Source organism: Cyprinus carpio, chromosome B7 (assembly GCF_018340385.1).
Source record: "Cyprinus carpio isolate SPL01 chromosome B7, ASM1834038v1, whole genome shotgun sequence".
NCBI classification, from domain to species: domain Eukaryota; kingdom Metazoa; phylum Chordata; class Actinopteri; order Cypriniformes; family Cyprinidae; genus Cyprinus; species Cyprinus carpio.
This window is the reverse complement of record NC_056603.1, coordinates 7,264,011-7,281,938: the sequence shown is the minus strand read 5'-3', so window position 1 is coordinate 7,281,938 and position 17,928 is coordinate 7,264,011. Positions and strand designations below refer to the sequence as shown.

The 17,928-nt window shown below is 34.2% G+C and overlaps 2 protein-coding genes across 2 annotated transcripts; both read left to right on the top strand.

Moving 5' to 3' along the window:
• Positions 1 to 11,248: 11,248 nt before the first annotated feature.
• LOC109058425 (cornifelin homolog B-like) lies at positions 11,249 to 12,680 on the top strand. Its single transcript, XM_042726973.1, has 4 exons — positions 11,249 to 11,332; positions 11,440 to 11,551; positions 11,682 to 11,836; positions 12,168 to 12,680. Exons 2-4 carry the CDS (start codon positions 11,449 to 11,451, stop codon positions 12,288 to 12,290), a joined length of 381 nt encoding a protein of 126 aa, XP_042582907.1. The 5' UTR covers positions 11,249 to 11,332; positions 11,440 to 11,448; the 3' UTR covers positions 12,291 to 12,680.
• Positions 12,681 to 14,101: 1,421 nt separating this feature from the next.
• On the top strand, positions 14,102 to 15,734 carry LOC109058424 (cornifelin homolog B-like). Its single transcript, XM_019075611.2, has 4 exons — positions 14,102 to 14,210; positions 14,393 to 14,509; positions 14,658 to 14,812; positions 15,029 to 15,734. Exons 2-4 carry the CDS (start codon positions 14,407 to 14,409, stop codon positions 15,149 to 15,151), a joined length of 381 nt encoding a protein of 126 aa, XP_018931156.1. The 5' UTR covers positions 14,102 to 14,210; positions 14,393 to 14,406; the 3' UTR covers positions 15,152 to 15,734.
• The last annotated feature ends 2,194 nt before the right edge of the window (positions 15,735 to 17,928 follow it).

Here is a 17,928-nt window from a genome sequence, read left to right as displayed (position 1 = left end):
ACCCAAAAATTAAAATTAGCCCATGTTTTACTCACTCTCAAGGCATCCTAGGTGTATATAACTTTCTTCTTTCAGACGAATCCAATCGGAGTTATATTAAAGGGGTCATATGATGCCATTTCAAATTTTCTCTTTGGAGTGTTACAAGTTCTTGGTGAATAAAGAAGATCTGTGAAGTTGCAAAGACTAAAGCCTCAAATCCAAAGAGACATTCTTTATAAAAGTTAACACCCCCCTGAAACGGCTCCCACATCTCTACGTCACTATGTGGGAAGATTTGCATAACGCCGCCCAGATGTTCACGCAAAGAAAGAAGGCGTACCTTATACTCCATTTCTAATATACACTCCGCCACCATGTCGTATAGACGCTGTGTGTTTCACTGTGAAAGTGAAACTACTTTGTTTGGCCTTCCAAAAGAAGACGATATCCACTTCATCATGCCTGGGGCTGATCCGTGCAACTTTGCTCTGTGAAGTCGCCGGATTGGCTTTCACTGTAGACGAAGTCCAGCCCGGGGTCGTCACATGTGGTTGCTGCAAGACCAAGGTACACTCCTTCGTAGAATCCACCTGCCGCACCATTCTCAAGCCGGCCGCGGCTACCTCAAGCCAGCCACGGCTCACTCTAGGCCTCTGGCCTCTGCTCACTCAAGCCAGCCGCGGTGTGTGACGCTGTTTCGTTAAGAAAGCGAAACTACTTTGTTTTTGCCTTCCAAAAGAAGACACGACTAGAAATCATGTTTATATTAAGTTTATAATAGTTTTTATGTTTATGTCTCGTTGCTCTGGCCGGACAAGGTATCACAATATGTTAAGAGGCGTAACATTTCCGTCACACGCTTATGGCATTTGGCCAATCACAATGCGCTGGATAGCTGGCCAATCACAGCACACCTCGCTTTTCAGACCGATGGGCTTTGTAAAAATCAACGCGTTTCAGAAGGCGGGGCATAGAGGAGAAACAATAATGTACAGTATGTGGATTTTTTTTTTTTTTACCTTAAACCGCATAAACACATTTCATTACACCAAATACACAAAATAATGTTCTTTTTAGCAGCATCATATGACCCCTTTAAAAATTGTCCTTGCTCTTCCAAGCTTTATAATGTCATGGGTGGGTGTTTTTGTTCAACAGTCCAAAAGTAGTCAAATAAAGTGCATCCATCCATAATAAAACATGCCTCACATGGCTCTGGAGGTAAATTAAGGCCTTCTGTAGCTAATCAATGCGTTTTTGTAAAAAATAAATAAAAATAAATAAATAAAAAATCCATAATTAAAACGATATAAACAGTTTTGCGTAACTTCCGCTAACTGTCGTAAGTGCGTTCACGAGAGGCTGCCTTTCTGGCGGATGACATAAGCGTGTGTTAAGGCATTATGTGTATTCTATAGTCTTTGGTTATACTTTCCACATGCGCAAGTCAGCTAGGGTCCATGTGGCATAATCATCAGAGGGTGTATGCGAGGCTCAGAGCAGACATCCACATGCCTCTTATTTTTTGTGACCGCATGGTCAGTAGGCTACAAAAGCACCAACTGTGCATGCGTAGGCTGTGTGAAGAAGTTTGTCGATACCCGCAACTCTACAATCACAGCCGGACTGGGACGCAATATCAGGCCGGGAAATCTCACACTCATCTGGGCCACACATTCCCCTCATTTTAGTTTGTTTGCAAAGAATGTTATTCATCTTAAAATGACTTAAATACCCTAGATTTAATTAACCTATATTTAAATATACACTACCAGTCAAAAGTTTTTGAACAGTAAGATTTTTAATGTGTCACATGATCCTTCAGTAATTATTCTAATACGCTCATTTGCTGTTCAAGAAACATATTTGTTGTTGTTATCAGTATTTAAAACAGTTGAGTACATCAGGATTCTTTGATGAACAGAAAGATCCGAAGATCAGCATTTATCTGAAATAAAAAGATTTTGTAACATTGCCCATGGACTATACAAAAAGCTTGGAGTCAGTATAAATTTTTTTAATATAAAGTATATTCCCCAGCATATTTTCATTTATAGAAATTATTACTTTTATTTAGCAAGGATGCTTTAAATTAATCAAAAGTGATGTTAAAGACATTTATAATGTTACAAAAGTTTTCTATTTCAGATAAATCCTGTTCTTTTGAACTTTCTATTCATCAAAGAAAACCTGAATCTGTTTTCAACATAATAATAATAATAATAATAATAATAATAATAATAATAATAATAATAATAAATGTTTCTTAAAAAACAAATCAGCATATTATAATGATTTCTGAAGGATCATGTGACACTGAAGACTGGAGAAATGAAATTCAGCTTTAAAATCACAGGAATAAATTACATTTTTATAAAAATATTTCACAAAATTTTTGCCGTATTAAATGAAGGCTTGGTGAGCAGAAGACACTTCTTCAAAAACATAAAAAATATACTGATCAAAATCTTTTGACTGGCAGTGTATTCAAACACAATTTCTAAAGTGCCTAAATGTCAAAATTAGTAAAATATTTTTGTTGAAAAAGTCTAATACACTATTGAATAATTAGGTTGAAAAAAAACCATTAATTAACATACATATTTGAACCTACCCTTTAATTTCCATATGGTAAACTTTTCTAAAAATTTGAGTCGAGGATGTTAGGGGTTCCGTCTCACTCCATTGTGCTTCATTCCTGTACTTTGTCACTGTTATTCTGCAATAAAACCACCATCTTTATTCACATCTTCATCAGAATTAACTCCCATCCCGTTTTATTTTTTTTTTTTTTTTTTTTTTTTTCAATGGCAGTAATTAAAATCATTCTTGATGTATTTCCTGAAGAAATGCAGCTGGTTCTCAGTAAATTTGATATGTTGTTCTGTTAACCACATTAACTGGGTTTCAAAGAGAAATGTACTGTATGTGCCCAAACAACCTGTAGAAAAATCTGTGCAGAGCACTTCACTGCATGTTAAAGACACCACAAATATGCCACTTGTTAATTAATCTGTTGATATTTTGATTTCCCATGAACTGCCAAGCATGAGCTTTTCCAGAATTTCAATCAGTGTTCTGTGGAATTCTTCATCTTCGTTACAAAAACAAATTAACCGGATCAGTAACTTTTAGAAAGTATATAAAGTGAGATGTGTGTGCGTATCTTAACAGCTGATTTTCATCCTGTACACTGAACACAAGTCTGCCTGTCCTCTCTACCTTCTCGCTCAGGTAAGTTTTAGGGATTGGTGAATTTGCCTTTGATATGCATGTTGCTGAATTTATACTGCCACAGATTAAAGAGTAGCTATACATTACCTTTGTGACCCATTTTCAGTAAAGAATAGCCATACAATATCAATACCACAGTGTCTGGAAATGGAACCTTATCTAAACAAACTAGGGTTGGGAAAATAACGTGTTCATTTCTGCATTTAAAAAATACATTGTAATTAATATAATATGCATTTAGTGTATTCAGAATATTCAGGCTATGATTACAAAGTATAATGTTAACTGATTATTCACCATTAATTGCAGATATATGTGCAATTCACTTGTTGCTTTTAATTATTTATGTTAACACCTCTAAAAGAAGCATCTTAAAGCAAGATGTCATCTCAGCAGCCCAAAAGCTCCAACCCACTGGAGCACTGGACCCTTTAACTGCATGGACCTGAAGAATAAAACAGACTGTGAGTCTCTTCTGAATATCAGCATTTATTTGTCCTTCTAATGTTTTCACATTCACTAAAGAAGAATTGCATTTATAGGTCTACTTTTCATTCTTCTGCTTTCCTTGTTTTGCGTGTAAAACGGCCAAGAGGTATGGCGAGTGCTTTTGCCTTCCTCTGATTGATCAGTTTGGTTTGATGAGGGTGTCCATGCGCCATCGTTACAGCATTGAGGTTCGGACACATATTCATCTTTCTAAAGGCTCTCCTATGAATGTTTTGTAAAATGTCGTACAAAAAAATATCTTAGTTTGTATGTCTGGTATACAAAAACCACCACTGTTACTACAACTATTCAAACAACTATTCTGCCTTAATTCCTCCTCTTATATTTGGTAAATTTATCTCTCTCTATCTCTAGGGTAGTATCGCAGAGGACTGCTTTATTACCTTCTGTTGTTGTCCCTGTGTATGGTGTCAGGATGTCTCGGGAAATGGATGTCCGTGAACCTGTCACAAGTCAAGCTAGATAAATACAACTGGCACCCAACAACACCCTTATTTTCTCTCATTATGTTTTTGGTACTACATATGCCAGATATAGAGCATATATATAACTACCATTATTACCCCAAAATATTACCATATATTGTGTCCAGTTGGTAGAAAAAAATTCCAAAATTTATCAGCATTTTCTCAATGATGTTATATCTGGACCTGCCATACATTACATTTATATGAGATTGTCATGTTGCTTGTGCTGACTGCATGTTTATGCCTAAAAAGTTTGTACTGTTGTGTACATAAACAAAAACTTTGTACTTTACTGGTTGGAAAAAAAAAAAAAAAAAATACTAAAGTGGAATAAAAGCTATAGTGGATGGGGAAAGAACAGACATATTAGGCTTATATGTGGTGTAATTGATTAATAGCCAGACAAATAAAAAAAAGTGATAAAAAATGAATTGTGTAATTATTTAGTTCTACCATTACACAACACAACAATACAATCATCCACAAAATGGAGGTTAACCGAAACTGGTGACAGACTAGAGGTCTCGAGTCTGTGAAGGAGTAACTCACTGTAATGATTGTGCTTTTAGTAGTGCTGAAAATCCAAAAGTAGTCAAATAAAGTGCATCCATCCATAATTAAAACATGCCTCACATGGCTCTGGAGGTAAATTAAGGCCTTCTGTAGCTAATCAATGCGTTTTTGTAAAAAATAAATAAAAATAAAAAATAAAATAAATAAAAAAATCCATATTTACAAACGATTATAAAACAGTTTTGCGTACACTTCCGCTAACTGTTCGTAAGTGCGTTACACGAGAGGCTGCCTTTTGGCGGATGACATAAGCGTTTATGTGTTAAGGCATTAGGTGTATTCTATAGTCTTGGTTATACTTTCCACATGCGTGGCAAGTTAGTAGGGGTCCACCTGTGGCATATGTAATCATCAGAGGGTGTATGCGAGGCTCAGAGCAGACATCCACATGCCTCTTATTTTTTGTGACCGCATGGTCAGTAGGCTACAAAAGCACCAACTGTGCATGCGTAGGCTGTGTGAAGAAGTTTGTCGATACCCCAGCAATCAGGCTACAATCACAGCCGGACTGGGACGCAATTTCAGGCCGGGAAATCTCACACTCATCCGGGCCACACATTCCCCTCATTTTAGTTTGTTTGCAAAGAATGTTATTCATCTTAAAATGACTTAAATACCCTAGATTTAATTAACCTATATTTAAATATACACTACCAGAGTTTTTGAACAGTTGAATGACAGTAAGAATTTTTAATGTTAATAAACTGTGTCACATGATCCTTCAGTAATTATTCTAATACGCTCATTTGCTGTTCAAGAAACATATTTGTTGTTGTTATCAGTATTTAAAACAGTTGAGTACATCAGGATTCTTTGATGAACAGAAAGATCCGAAGATCAGCATTTATCTGAAATAAAAAGATTTTGTAACATTGCCCATGGACTATACAAAAAGCTTGGAGTCAATATAAATTTTTTAATATAAAGTATATTCCCCAGCATATTTTCATTTATAGAAAATTATTACTTTTATTTTAGCAAGGATGCTTTAAATTAATCAAAAGTGATGTTAAAGACATTTATAATGTTACAAAAGTTTTCTATTTCAGATAAATGCTGTTCTTCTGAACTTTCGATTCATCAAAGAAACCTGAATCTGTTTTCAACATAATAATAATAATAATAATAATAATAATAATAATAATAATAATAATAAATGTTTCTTGATCAACAAATCAGAATATTAGAATGATTTCTGAAGGATCATGTGACACTGAAGACTGGAGTAATGATGCTGAAAATACAGCTTTGAAATCACAGGAATAAATTACATTTTAATAAAAACATTTCACAAAATTTTTGCCGTATTAAATGAAGGCTTGGTGAGCAGAAGACACTTCTTCAAAAACATAAAAAATCTTACTGATCAAAATCTTTTGACTGGCAGTGTATTAAAACACAATTTCTAAAGTGCCTAAATGTCAAAATTAGTACAATATTTTTGTTGAAAAAGTCTAATACACTATTGAATAATTAGGTTGTGAGTAAACCATGGAGTAATTTTCATATTTGGGTGAACTTACCCTTTAATTTCCATATGGTAAACTTTTCTAAAAATTTGAGTGGAGGGTGTTAGGGGTTCCGTCTCACTCCATTGTGCTTCATGTACTTTGTCACTGTTATTCTGCAATAAAACCACCATCTTTATTCACCATCTTCATCAGAATTAACTCCCATCCTGTTTATTTTTTTTATTTTTATTTTTTTACTTTTTCCAATGGCAGTAATTACAATCATTCTTGAAGTATTTCCTGAGGAAATGGAGCTGGTTCTCAGTATATTTGATATGTTGCAGAGCTAGTTCTGTAAACAACATTAACTGGGTTTCAAAGAAAAATGTACAGTATGTGTTCAAACAACCTGTAGAAAAATCTGTGCAGAGCACTTCACTGCATGTTAAAGACACCCCAAATATGCCACTTGTTGATTAATCTGTTGATATTTTGATTTCCCATGAACTGCCAAGCATGAGCTTTTCAGTGTTCTGTGGAATTCTTCATCTTCATTATAAAAACAAATTAACCGGATCAGTAACTTTTAAAAAGTATATAAAGTGAGATGTGTGTGCGTATCTTAACAGCTGATTTTCATCCTGTACACTGAGTCTGCCTGTCCTCTCTACCTTCTCGCTCAGGTGAGTTTAAGGGATTGGTGAATTTGCTTTTGCATGTTGCTGAATTACACAGGTTAAAGAGTAGCTATATATTACCTTTGTGACCCATTTTCAGTAAAGAATAGCCATACAATATCAATACCACAGTGTCTGGAAATGGAACCAAGCTTATCTAAACAAACTAGGTTTGGGAAAATAACGTGTTCATTTCTGCATTTAAAAAATACAATGTAATTAATATAATATGCATTTAGTGTATTCAGAATATTCAGGCTATGATTACAAAGTATAATGTTAACTGATTATTCACCATTAATTGCAGATATATGTGCAATTCACTTGTTGCTTTTAATTATTTATGTTAACACCTCTAAAAGAAGCATCTTAAAAGCAAGATGTCATCTCAGCAGCCCAAAGCCTCCAACCACTGGAGCACTGGACCCTTTAACTGCATGGACCTGAAGAATAAAACAGACTGTGAGTCTCTTCTGAATATCAGCATTTATTTGTCCTTCTAATGTTTTCACATCACTAACAGTAGAATTGCATTTATAGGTCTCTTTTCATTCTTCTGCTTTCCTTGTTTTGCGTGTAAAACGGCCAAGAGGTATGGCGAGTGCTTTTGCCTTCCTCTGATTGATCAGTTTGGTTTGATGAGGGTGTCCATGCGCCATCGTTACAGCATTGAGGTTCGGACACATATTCATCTTTCTAAAGGCTCTCCTATGAATGTTTTGTAAAATGTCGTACAAAATATCTTAGTTTGTATGTCTGGTATACAAAACCACACTGTTACTACAACTATTCAAACAACTATTCCGCCTTAATTCCTCCCTTATATTTGTAAATTTATCTCTCTCTATCTCTAGGGTAGTATCGCAGAGGACTGCTTTATTACCTTCTGTTGTTGTCCCTGTGTATGGTGTCAGATGTCTCGGGAAATGGATGTCCGTGAACCTGTCACAAGTCAAGCTAGATAAATACAACTGGCACCCAACAACACCCTTATTTTCTCTCATTATGTTTTTGGTACTACATATGCCAGATATAGATATATATATAACTACCCATTATTACCCCAAATATTACCATATATTGTGTCCCAGTTGGTAGAAAAAAATTCCAAAATTTATCAGCATTTTCTCAATGATGTTATATCTGGACCTGCATACATTACATTTATATGAGATTGTCATGTTGCCTTGTGCTGACTGCATGTTTATGCCTAAAAGTTTGTACTGTTGTGTACATAAACAAAACTTTGTACTTTACTGGTTGGTAAAAAAAAAAAAAAAAAAAATACTAAAGTGGAATAAAAGCTATAGTGGATGGGGAAAGACCAGACATATTAGGCTTATATGTGGTGTAATTGATTAATAGCCAGACAAATAAAAAAAAGTGATAAAAAATGAATTGTGTAATTATTTAGTTCTACCAGTAGGTGGCACAAGTTTACAAGTAATCCACAAATGGAGGTTAACCGAAACCTGGTGACAGACTAGAGGTCTCGAGTCTGTGAAGGAGTAACTCACTGTAATGATTGTGCTTTCAGTAGTGTTGAAAAAACCATTGATCGTGATTAGTCCATCCAAAAGAAGTTTTTGTTTACATAATATGTGTGTGTGCTGTGTATATTTATTATGTATATAAATACAAACACATGCATTTAAGAAAAATATGTTGTTTAAATAATAAATATAATTATTTATAATATAAAATATAAGAATATAAATGTAATGTAATGTAAATGTAATGTAAATATTTTATATATATTATATATATATATATATATATATAATATATATATATAATATATTTATATATATATATATATATATATATATACTCTATGTGTATTTATTTCAACAGTATATACATAATAAATTTACAGTACACATAGCCTACATATATTATTTAAACAAAAACTTTTATTTTGCGATTAATCGTTGGACAGCACTAGTTTTCAGTAACTTTGGATAAAAGTATCTGCCAGATGCTACATTTTTTCGCACTTGGCAGTGTGCTGAATGTGTGAGACCAGAAAAAGTATCCATAAATGCACAGGTAGGTAGGCGTACTACAAACATATATTTTAGAATTTAAATGGAGAAGTTCTACAAGAGCCATCTGATCCGACGTTATTCAAGGTAATCCTGACAAATATGCAGTGTAATGGAATCTGATTTCCGAGCTTGAAACTCGGTGCTGATGTTATTGTTCTGAGGCAATGACAGGGCAGCTCAGACACCTAACGAGTTTCAGCATCTTTCAGCAGTATGCGGTGGAGACATGCATTGATAGAGACGAGGAATGCAGTCATTAACCCGAGAGATGGTGTGTACAACAAGTGAGAGATGGGTCAAACATGATAGCAAGGTGTCCAGTGCAGAGAGAGGGCTTCACATAAACTCGACCAATAATGGTGTGTTTGTTTACGGTAGGTGCAATTAGCATTGCTGTTTGTCACCTGGGTTTAGTTTTACAAACCTGGAATTTATCTATTGACTTTTTTAAATAGCATATATATATAATTTTTTTTTTTTTTTTTTTTTTTTTTTTTTTTTTTTTTTTTTTTGTGGCTGTCATGACAAAAACAAATCTTCAGCAAATCTAAACAAACGAACAAATAATACACACACACAAATCTTGCTATAGTTAACCACTAGAGGGAGCCTGACATTCTATTATATGCATCACAGGCGCACACAAAGCTAAATTAGAGTTGTGTAATATTTGTTTCAGCGTTATGAATTTGTGCCAGACGTGTGAATGTTTATATGCATATTCAATGGTGCTTATTTTATATCACACAAATCACACATAACATACAAGCAGATTGGAGAGAATTTACTGCATGGCAAAATCAGGGTTTAAATGTTTTGTGTTATTCCTAATTAAAGTAACTAATTGCATTGCTACCATTTATGGAAAGATACAAAGAAGTTGTGGGAACAACATTTATAACACCCTCAAGCGTGTAATTTTCACTAACGTTGTCTGTTGTGTGGAATGTCAAAATTCAGGCTGATGGATCATGATTTCATGATTACATAATTGTCATTTTTCTGTGAACTATTCCTTTAAGAAACGCATACTGTATGCCGTCTCTCCAACACACCCTCTACGGTTCTCATGGGTAATGACCACGAATGAGCTGCTTTCTAAGAATTGTGTGTTAGCTATCATATGTTGGAAGATTTAATGCGTTGAAAATGTTACAATTTAGGAAGCCAGTTTGTGATTCAGTCATAGTAATGGTATAATAATTCTTTATGCAATCACAGTGTGAATTACACCTAATGTAACGAAAATAAGCCAAATGGCTTCATTATCATGGAGAAAGTTTCACACCTGTTTGTCACCTCACTACTACTGCATTGTAGGTAGCTAACTGTTTAATAAATTGCAATAAAATTTTATGTGATAACCTTTTAATTAGCCTATGTTTTTAATAACAGTTTTTTCCATAGTTATGACTTTACAGGTGCATGTACTTTATGATGGGTTATTGATGGGTTAAATATGTTATAATGTTCACCAAAGCAGCATTTATTTGATTTATGATTTGTATTTTATTCTATGGTGGCAAAGTTGTATTTTAGTATCATTACTCCACTCTTCAGTGTCATGTGATCCTTATTAAATCATTCTAATATGCAGATTTGGTGCTATTTCTCAATACTATCAATGAAAACAATGTTGTGATATATAAGAATATATTCAAAACTTTTATACCTATTTTTAATTTTTTTTTTTATATATAAATGGATAAATAACAACATTTATTTGAAATATAAACCTTTATAAATGTCCTCAGGATCACTTTTGATCAATTCAATGCATCTTTGCTGAATCAAAAAAGTATTTATTTAAAAAAAAAAAAAATGCTGTCTCCAAACTTTTTAATGGTAGTACATGTTTTATTTTAAGGTATGTATTACTGTAAAATAGTACTTTATGTACATCCCATAATGCACTGCATGCACCAAGTTAGATATTTTGTGTGAAGACTGATAATTTGACAAATGGCAAAATTTGATGTCCAGAACGCTCACCACTGTTGCAGTTATCGTGATGAACTGCTTGATACAATTAAAATTAAACATATTTGGCAAGAGGATCTTGGTGAGTGTGGTGCATTTTTCTTGTTTTCTTCCTTTTCTTTCTCATAGGTAGTTCTCAGTATCAGTAGGCTACACAGACTCATTAAGATGAATCACAATGTCTCACGTCAGCAGAACTGGTAATCACCCAAAATCTATCGATAAAAAGAAAAGCATGTACCTGACTAACCTGCTCTGACTCTGTGGAGACATGGTGTGATACTAATCTTTTGTCTCTACACGTGTGTACGTGTGTTTGGTCACTGATGCTTCTATAAAGTCCCACAGATTGTCACAAAGACTCAGTACTAATCGCCATCGTCATCCCCAACTGTCTCTCCTCTCGCACGGTAAGAACTGCATATGCATACTAAATTTGTTAATGCACATAACAAATACAGAGTTGACCTTTTAAATGCATGTTTCAGTTTTCTTAATTGTTTTTTCTCTTTCATAGCAAGTCATCATGGCAACTAAAATAGTTATTCAGCAGCCCAAGCCACTTGTTCTGGCTCCTGGTTCTGACCAATGGTCCACTGGCATGTGTGAATGTGACAACCTCAATGACTGTGAGTGTTTTTGTGTTTGTGTGTGTGTGTGTGTGTCTTCATATAATATTTAACGCATCTGAATCTAGTATATCTATATGTTTCTTCTCTTTTGCACTTGGTGACTGATTTTTCCCTTCTTGTTCGGCAGGTTGCTTTGCCTTCTGGTGCTGCCCATGTTTCGCCTGCATCACAGCCAGAGATCACGGAGAGTGTCTCTGCCTGCCTCTGCTGGACAGTTTTGGCCTCTTCCCACCCATCACTATGGCCATGAGAGTGTCTGTCCGACGCACCTATGGAATTGAGGTAATGACTTTTGACTTCATTGCAAAAAAAAAAAAAAAAATTTTTTTCACGTTTTTCCAGGAAAAATTAAATATAAATTAATTTATAAATGTTAGCAAAAAAACTTATTCTATTTTTAATTATTAGTTTTAAATATGTATAAATAATTATTTTTATTAAGGGGTGGAAAATTCTGTTATTTTAGGCATATAAATACAGCAAGGTTACACTTAAAGCAAGAGAAATAACTATGTGCATGACATTAAATCAGCTGTCCTTTATGCATCGCTTATATTAGATGTCAGTTTTATGTTTAGTGACTGACTGACTGATTTCTTTCTCTCTCTAACAGGACTCTATCTGCAATGACTGTGTGTTGTCCTTCTGCTGCGGCCCGTGCTCCTACTGTCAGATAAGACGCGAGCTGATAGCTCGCAACCACCCCGTCACTCTCTTCCGCAACCGAGTGAAATAAAGAACTTCATCGTCAGTCACTAACTGAATCCTCAGCTCTGAAAAGAAATAAGCTAGCTTTGAGCGTGTTGGAGAAGTTTGAAATTCAGTTCTGACCCGAGGAATGATGTGGATTTCAGATGTAGTCTGCTCAGGGATGAAGCTCTGAAACTCTTCTCTAAAAATACATTAGGATAACAAACCATATTGATGTTTTTTATGTATTGATGTAGATTTGGAACACACTGACACACTGTTTGTATCAACTGTGAAACTATCATTTTGAATCATGAGGTCCTTTTTAATTTGGTTTCAAAGCTCTTGCCTTTAGTTATGTTTTGCTTGTTATAAATATTTGTTAATATATTATGTCATTGTACATGTGTTGAAATAAAAAGTTTGACAAACTGCACTCATTTTGTATGATGTTTCATTGATTTCATTAACTGTGTGCGTGTTTCACCTTCCTAAAAAATAGATTGTATTGCACAAAATAAAATGAATGATCATCACATCTAACAGTATATCTAATTATCTAGCAATCTATCTATCTATCAAACAAACAGTCAGTGAGTGAGTCTTGAATCCACTCTAGGTTTCTTCCTCACACTTTGCTGCTGTTACATTGTTCGCAGGATACTTACTTTCTTTTTATCTTCTTTATTTTGTCTGTAATAAAAATAATTAAAATGAATTACTTCCCAGTTATGATTTCAGACAGCTGTCAAAAGCAATAAACAACATTTAATTAGTATTATTTTAAAACTTTGACAGTAGTGATAATATTTTGGTAACACTTCACAATAAGGTTCCATTAGTTAATACACTAACTAATATTAACTTAAAATAAGCTATCCATTTGTTAGCGTATTTATTACTCTATATCTTTGTTAACATTGGTTAATAAAAATCCAGCTGTTCATGTTCACTCAGGTCCATTTAGTAATATTAACAGGTACAACTTTTGGTTTTAATAAGGCATATAAATCACCATAAACTAAGATAAATAATGCTTTAGAAGTATTTTTCTTTGTTAGTTCATGTTAAGTGTTGTAGTTAACTAATGGCAACAAATGCAACCTTATTGTACCTTAAGTGTTTAATAAAAAGCATTCAAATGTTTAATGACTTATTTTACTTTTGAATTACTTTATATTTATGTATGTTCAAATATCACACATGGCACGGGCTTGTTAAACATATTTAACAGATATGTTTTAGTACATATAGAGTGGGAATTCAGTATTGATGATTGAGTTCTGAATTGTGTTTCATTTCCACACAAAGCTGAATATTATTTTACGTTATTAGTCATTTGCAGGTTAGCAGATGATTTTTATCCAGATGTTCACTAACCTCGAAGTACATGTCAGCAAACTGAGAAAGTGTGTAATCACCAAGACGTGATGTACTGGCAGTTAATGATATCTCTTTACACAATCTCTACTTCAGGAGCAATCAAATGATTGCATAAAATGTTCCTTGTGATTATGTTACGCTCTGGTTATTAATTCTGTTGTTGTTGTTGCAATGATTTTGGAGTACTCTGAGTTTCATGACAACAAATAAAGCCCTGCATGAAAGGCTGAGACGTTATTTTCACCTCATTGTACATGTTTTAGGTGCTTTCTTAATTCCAAAAGACACACTACAGAGATCACAACACTGTAACAGTCACTTTACATTCAATGTATTTTTTTTTTTTTTTTTTTAATCTATAGATCTGGCATATTTGTCATTTTTCTCATCATTACTGTCTGATGAGAACACAGGTAGAAATCTGTCCTTTGATAAGCATCCTTCACTATGTGTGTACGTGTGCACGTGTATGAGTGTGAATCTACGTCTAGACATTCCCGACTTCCTCCCTCCCCTTCTAAATAAAAGACAGCATCCTCCTCTCAAGGGTCAGTCTCTTGCTCAACTTGCCTCTCTCTCACAGGTAAGACAAAATCTGCAACAAAATTGTATTACTTTATTTTTTATTCTTTATTATATTATTAAATTTTTATATATAGGCTCTATTTGTTTTTTACATAGTGTATGACTTTTGAAGTTACCTGTTAATAAAGCATTAAAATTGTGAATTAGAATCTTAATTGTAGTTTTGTTTTGGAATTTCAGAGAAAATATTCAACATGGCAACCAAGATGGTGGTTCAGCAGCCCAAGCCACTGGTAGTGGCTGCTGCATCAGACCAGTGGAGCACCAGCATCTGCGAATGCGACAACGTCAATGAATGTGAGTTTGTGTCTATATTTTGGTGTGGATGTTTGAGAATTCCATAATACTAATTCAAAAATCTAAATTCTAAAAAAAAATGTTAAAAATGTAACCGTTGCTTTCCAAGAAGAATAATTAACCAGAGGTTCTTGTGGTACTTCTGCAGGTTGTTTCTCTGTGTGGTGTTTCCCTTGCTTTGCCTGCATTACAGCCAGAGACCACGGAGAATGTCTCTGTCTCCCTCTCCTGGACAGCTGCGGGTGTATTCCCCCAATCACTCTCTCCATGAGGGTTTCCACACGCCGGCGTTACGGCATCACGGTATGGACCAATTTTTTTTTTTTTTTTTTTTTTTTTTTTTTTTTTTTTTTTTTTATATCAATCAAGCCTTACATGTCTTATCAGAAACTGTAATTCAAACACAATTGCATTATAACAATATACTGTGATACAAGAGCAGAAAAGTGAATTCAAAATATTATAAGAGTCTTATATTCCTGTTCATTATGTGTAACATTTCCTCTTTTGCTCATTCAGGACTCTATCTGCAATGACTGTGTGTACTCTTACTTCTGCGGACCGTGCTCATGGTGTCAGATCAGACGGGAGATGAAGGCAAGACTCCATCCTGTCACTCTGTTCAACAACAGGCCTACCTAAAGATCAACGCCATTTTCCTCACCTTCATTATCATTTTCACAGTACATTCTCTAAAGCACACTTTGTCCTTATCGGATCACGTTGTTTCAGTCCAAAAAACAAAGACTTGTTTGTCCTGCGGTTGTAATCACAGTTCTTGATCTTCCTCCCACACACACTGACCTGAGATGAGCCCTTCGGCATGGCATTGTAGTGCAATCTGTTTTGCATATTGGTGAGGTACAGCAGGGGGTGAAGAATTCTGAAGAATGGATTCTCCTAAGAAATACTCCGATTTGGAATTTTAATGTTGCAACTTTAATGTAGTTTCACTATTTTATTTTATTTTTATTTTATTTTTATTTTATTTAGTTTTATAATAAATCTTTCCAATGTACCTCAACACATCTTATGTATAAAATAGTATGCATAATATGATTTTCACTGTAGTTAGACTGTTGTTATATTGAGCCATTGATATGAGACACTGGAGGTTTGATATGACTAAAATATGTTTTAGTGTGTGTTTTTGCAGGCCTGTAAATGATTTAATGTAGAAAATACAAAAATATGCTGGGACACTCAATAAAGCTGATCAAAAACATATGCATTTCATGTTTTAACATTGTTACATGTCTTTTTTTTCACATGGTTACAAAATTAAACTTACTCAACCCTTAGGGTGCCATTTCCACTCTTCCAAAATATGAACAGAAATTGGGACTGAAAAGCTCACAAAAAAATGACCATATAAGTAGTGAGTGACTGAGCAATACTAATGAGCTGATATTAGTCTAAAATGTATAGGGCCAAGGACAAAATCACTGTGTGTTTTCCATTGTGGGCACACTATGTAGTGGCGTTCATAACTCACACGGTTCACTAAGCAAGATCAGATATGAGACCGCTGGAATCAAAGCTGATATTTACTTTAACAGAAAAAGGTGTGGACATTATTACAAATATATATATATATAGTCCTGTAAATATAGGAAGATAATATAGAATGTTTGCTTATGTAAACATGGAATAAACATTCATTCACAGCCTTACACTCATCTAGAGTCATCTTTACATTGCAACACCCACAGAAATAGTTTATTGAAAACTAAGAATTCAAAAACGTGTCTGTCTAAACATGTGAATTTCTTCGGTGAATATGAAGCTCCAGCTACTTTAAAAGAACAATATGACCTTTTCCTGTATAGCATTATTATCTTTCAGAGCCTGAGGAAAACCTATATGCAAAATATATGTAATAAGGACATTTTGTTCCTTGTATTCAAATAAAGCCTGACTTCTTTCTTTTTGAATTGTGAAACCGTAATACAGAGGACAGTTCTATGTGTGAGAGGAACGAGGTGAGTTCATATTAATGCTCTATCAATAACTAATCAGTTCTTAAATCTAAGTTTGATCATCATAGACAGGCAAAATAATATTTCATCATTTGGAACCACCTAAAATGTATATTGATAGCATATTCAAATGTATTATTTAAATATTACTTATTTTCTGCATTCACCCTGCAGCGACTGTATAGCAACAGACATGATATTTCAGCAGCCTCAGTTCAGTCCTGCGATAGCAGTGAACTCAAACCAGTGGAGCACTGGAATCTGTGGATGCTTTGATGACTGCAATGTCTGTGAGTTTGAAGTGACTTGTCTTGCCTATTATGTTTTGGTTTGTCGCAAGCTGTGATTTATTAAATGATTGATCTGTATTTGTATTTGCTTGTGTCCAGGCTGCTTCGCCATGTGGTGCCCCCTCTACTTTATTTGTTCCACAGCATCAGATTTTGGGGAGTTTTGCTGTCTGCCCATGATTGACAATTGTGCCTGCACCCCTCCGGTATCCATGGCACTGCGGGCTTCTGTGAGAAATCGATATGGCATACAGGTATGTGTTGCGCAAAAAAAGTACCAAAAAGTTCCATGGGTCTGTCACTGGTTTTTGGACATATATCCTATCCATACCATTGTGATTTGGACATGGTATTCTATTTATATACTACGGTATATGAATTTCCAGGGCTCTCAAGTTATATCAAAAGTTTGGAGTGAGATTATATCTTTTATGGGAGGAGCCACTCAGTTATTTGCAGCAGCGGCCCCTTGGCCACACCCAATTTTTCCAAGTTTTTGCTAGCAGTTCGATTTTACCTATTGTTCATATATATTTAAAAAATAAATAAACTAATGTATATACAAATACAAATGAAATTTGGCTCAGTGTACATACTGTACACATACAGTAAGACTTGCCATACTTTATAGAGCTGTTACATTAATTTGGAAAGCTTGAGAATTTCTTTTGTTTTTATAAGCTTCCTATTTTGTGATCTCATATTAGACAGGGTTTCAAAATATACGTTAAGATCAGTGTTACAAAATGTAATATATGATGGTTTCTTTTGAATTCTTTTTGACTTATATAATACTTTACTAAGATAATTAACAGATTAATAATGTAAATCTGTTTATTAGAAAAATATGGGTTTTGAAAACAAAGTAAAATACCATGAGGTTCTAAATTAAGGGATTTGTTTAATTTTTTGGTTATGTTTATTTTAAAGTCAACCCAAAATGAAATAAAAAAGGGCAATACATTTATCACAAACACTATGAATTTATCTGCTGCAGCTACATTTACAGGATAACCTAGATTTATGCTTTCAGTTAATTGAAATCTTATACAGTATAATAGTCAAATTGAAGTTACGTACACACATTGCTGAAAATAATATCTTGTTAATATCATTACGCAACCACCATACATTGGTATAACAAGTTCTC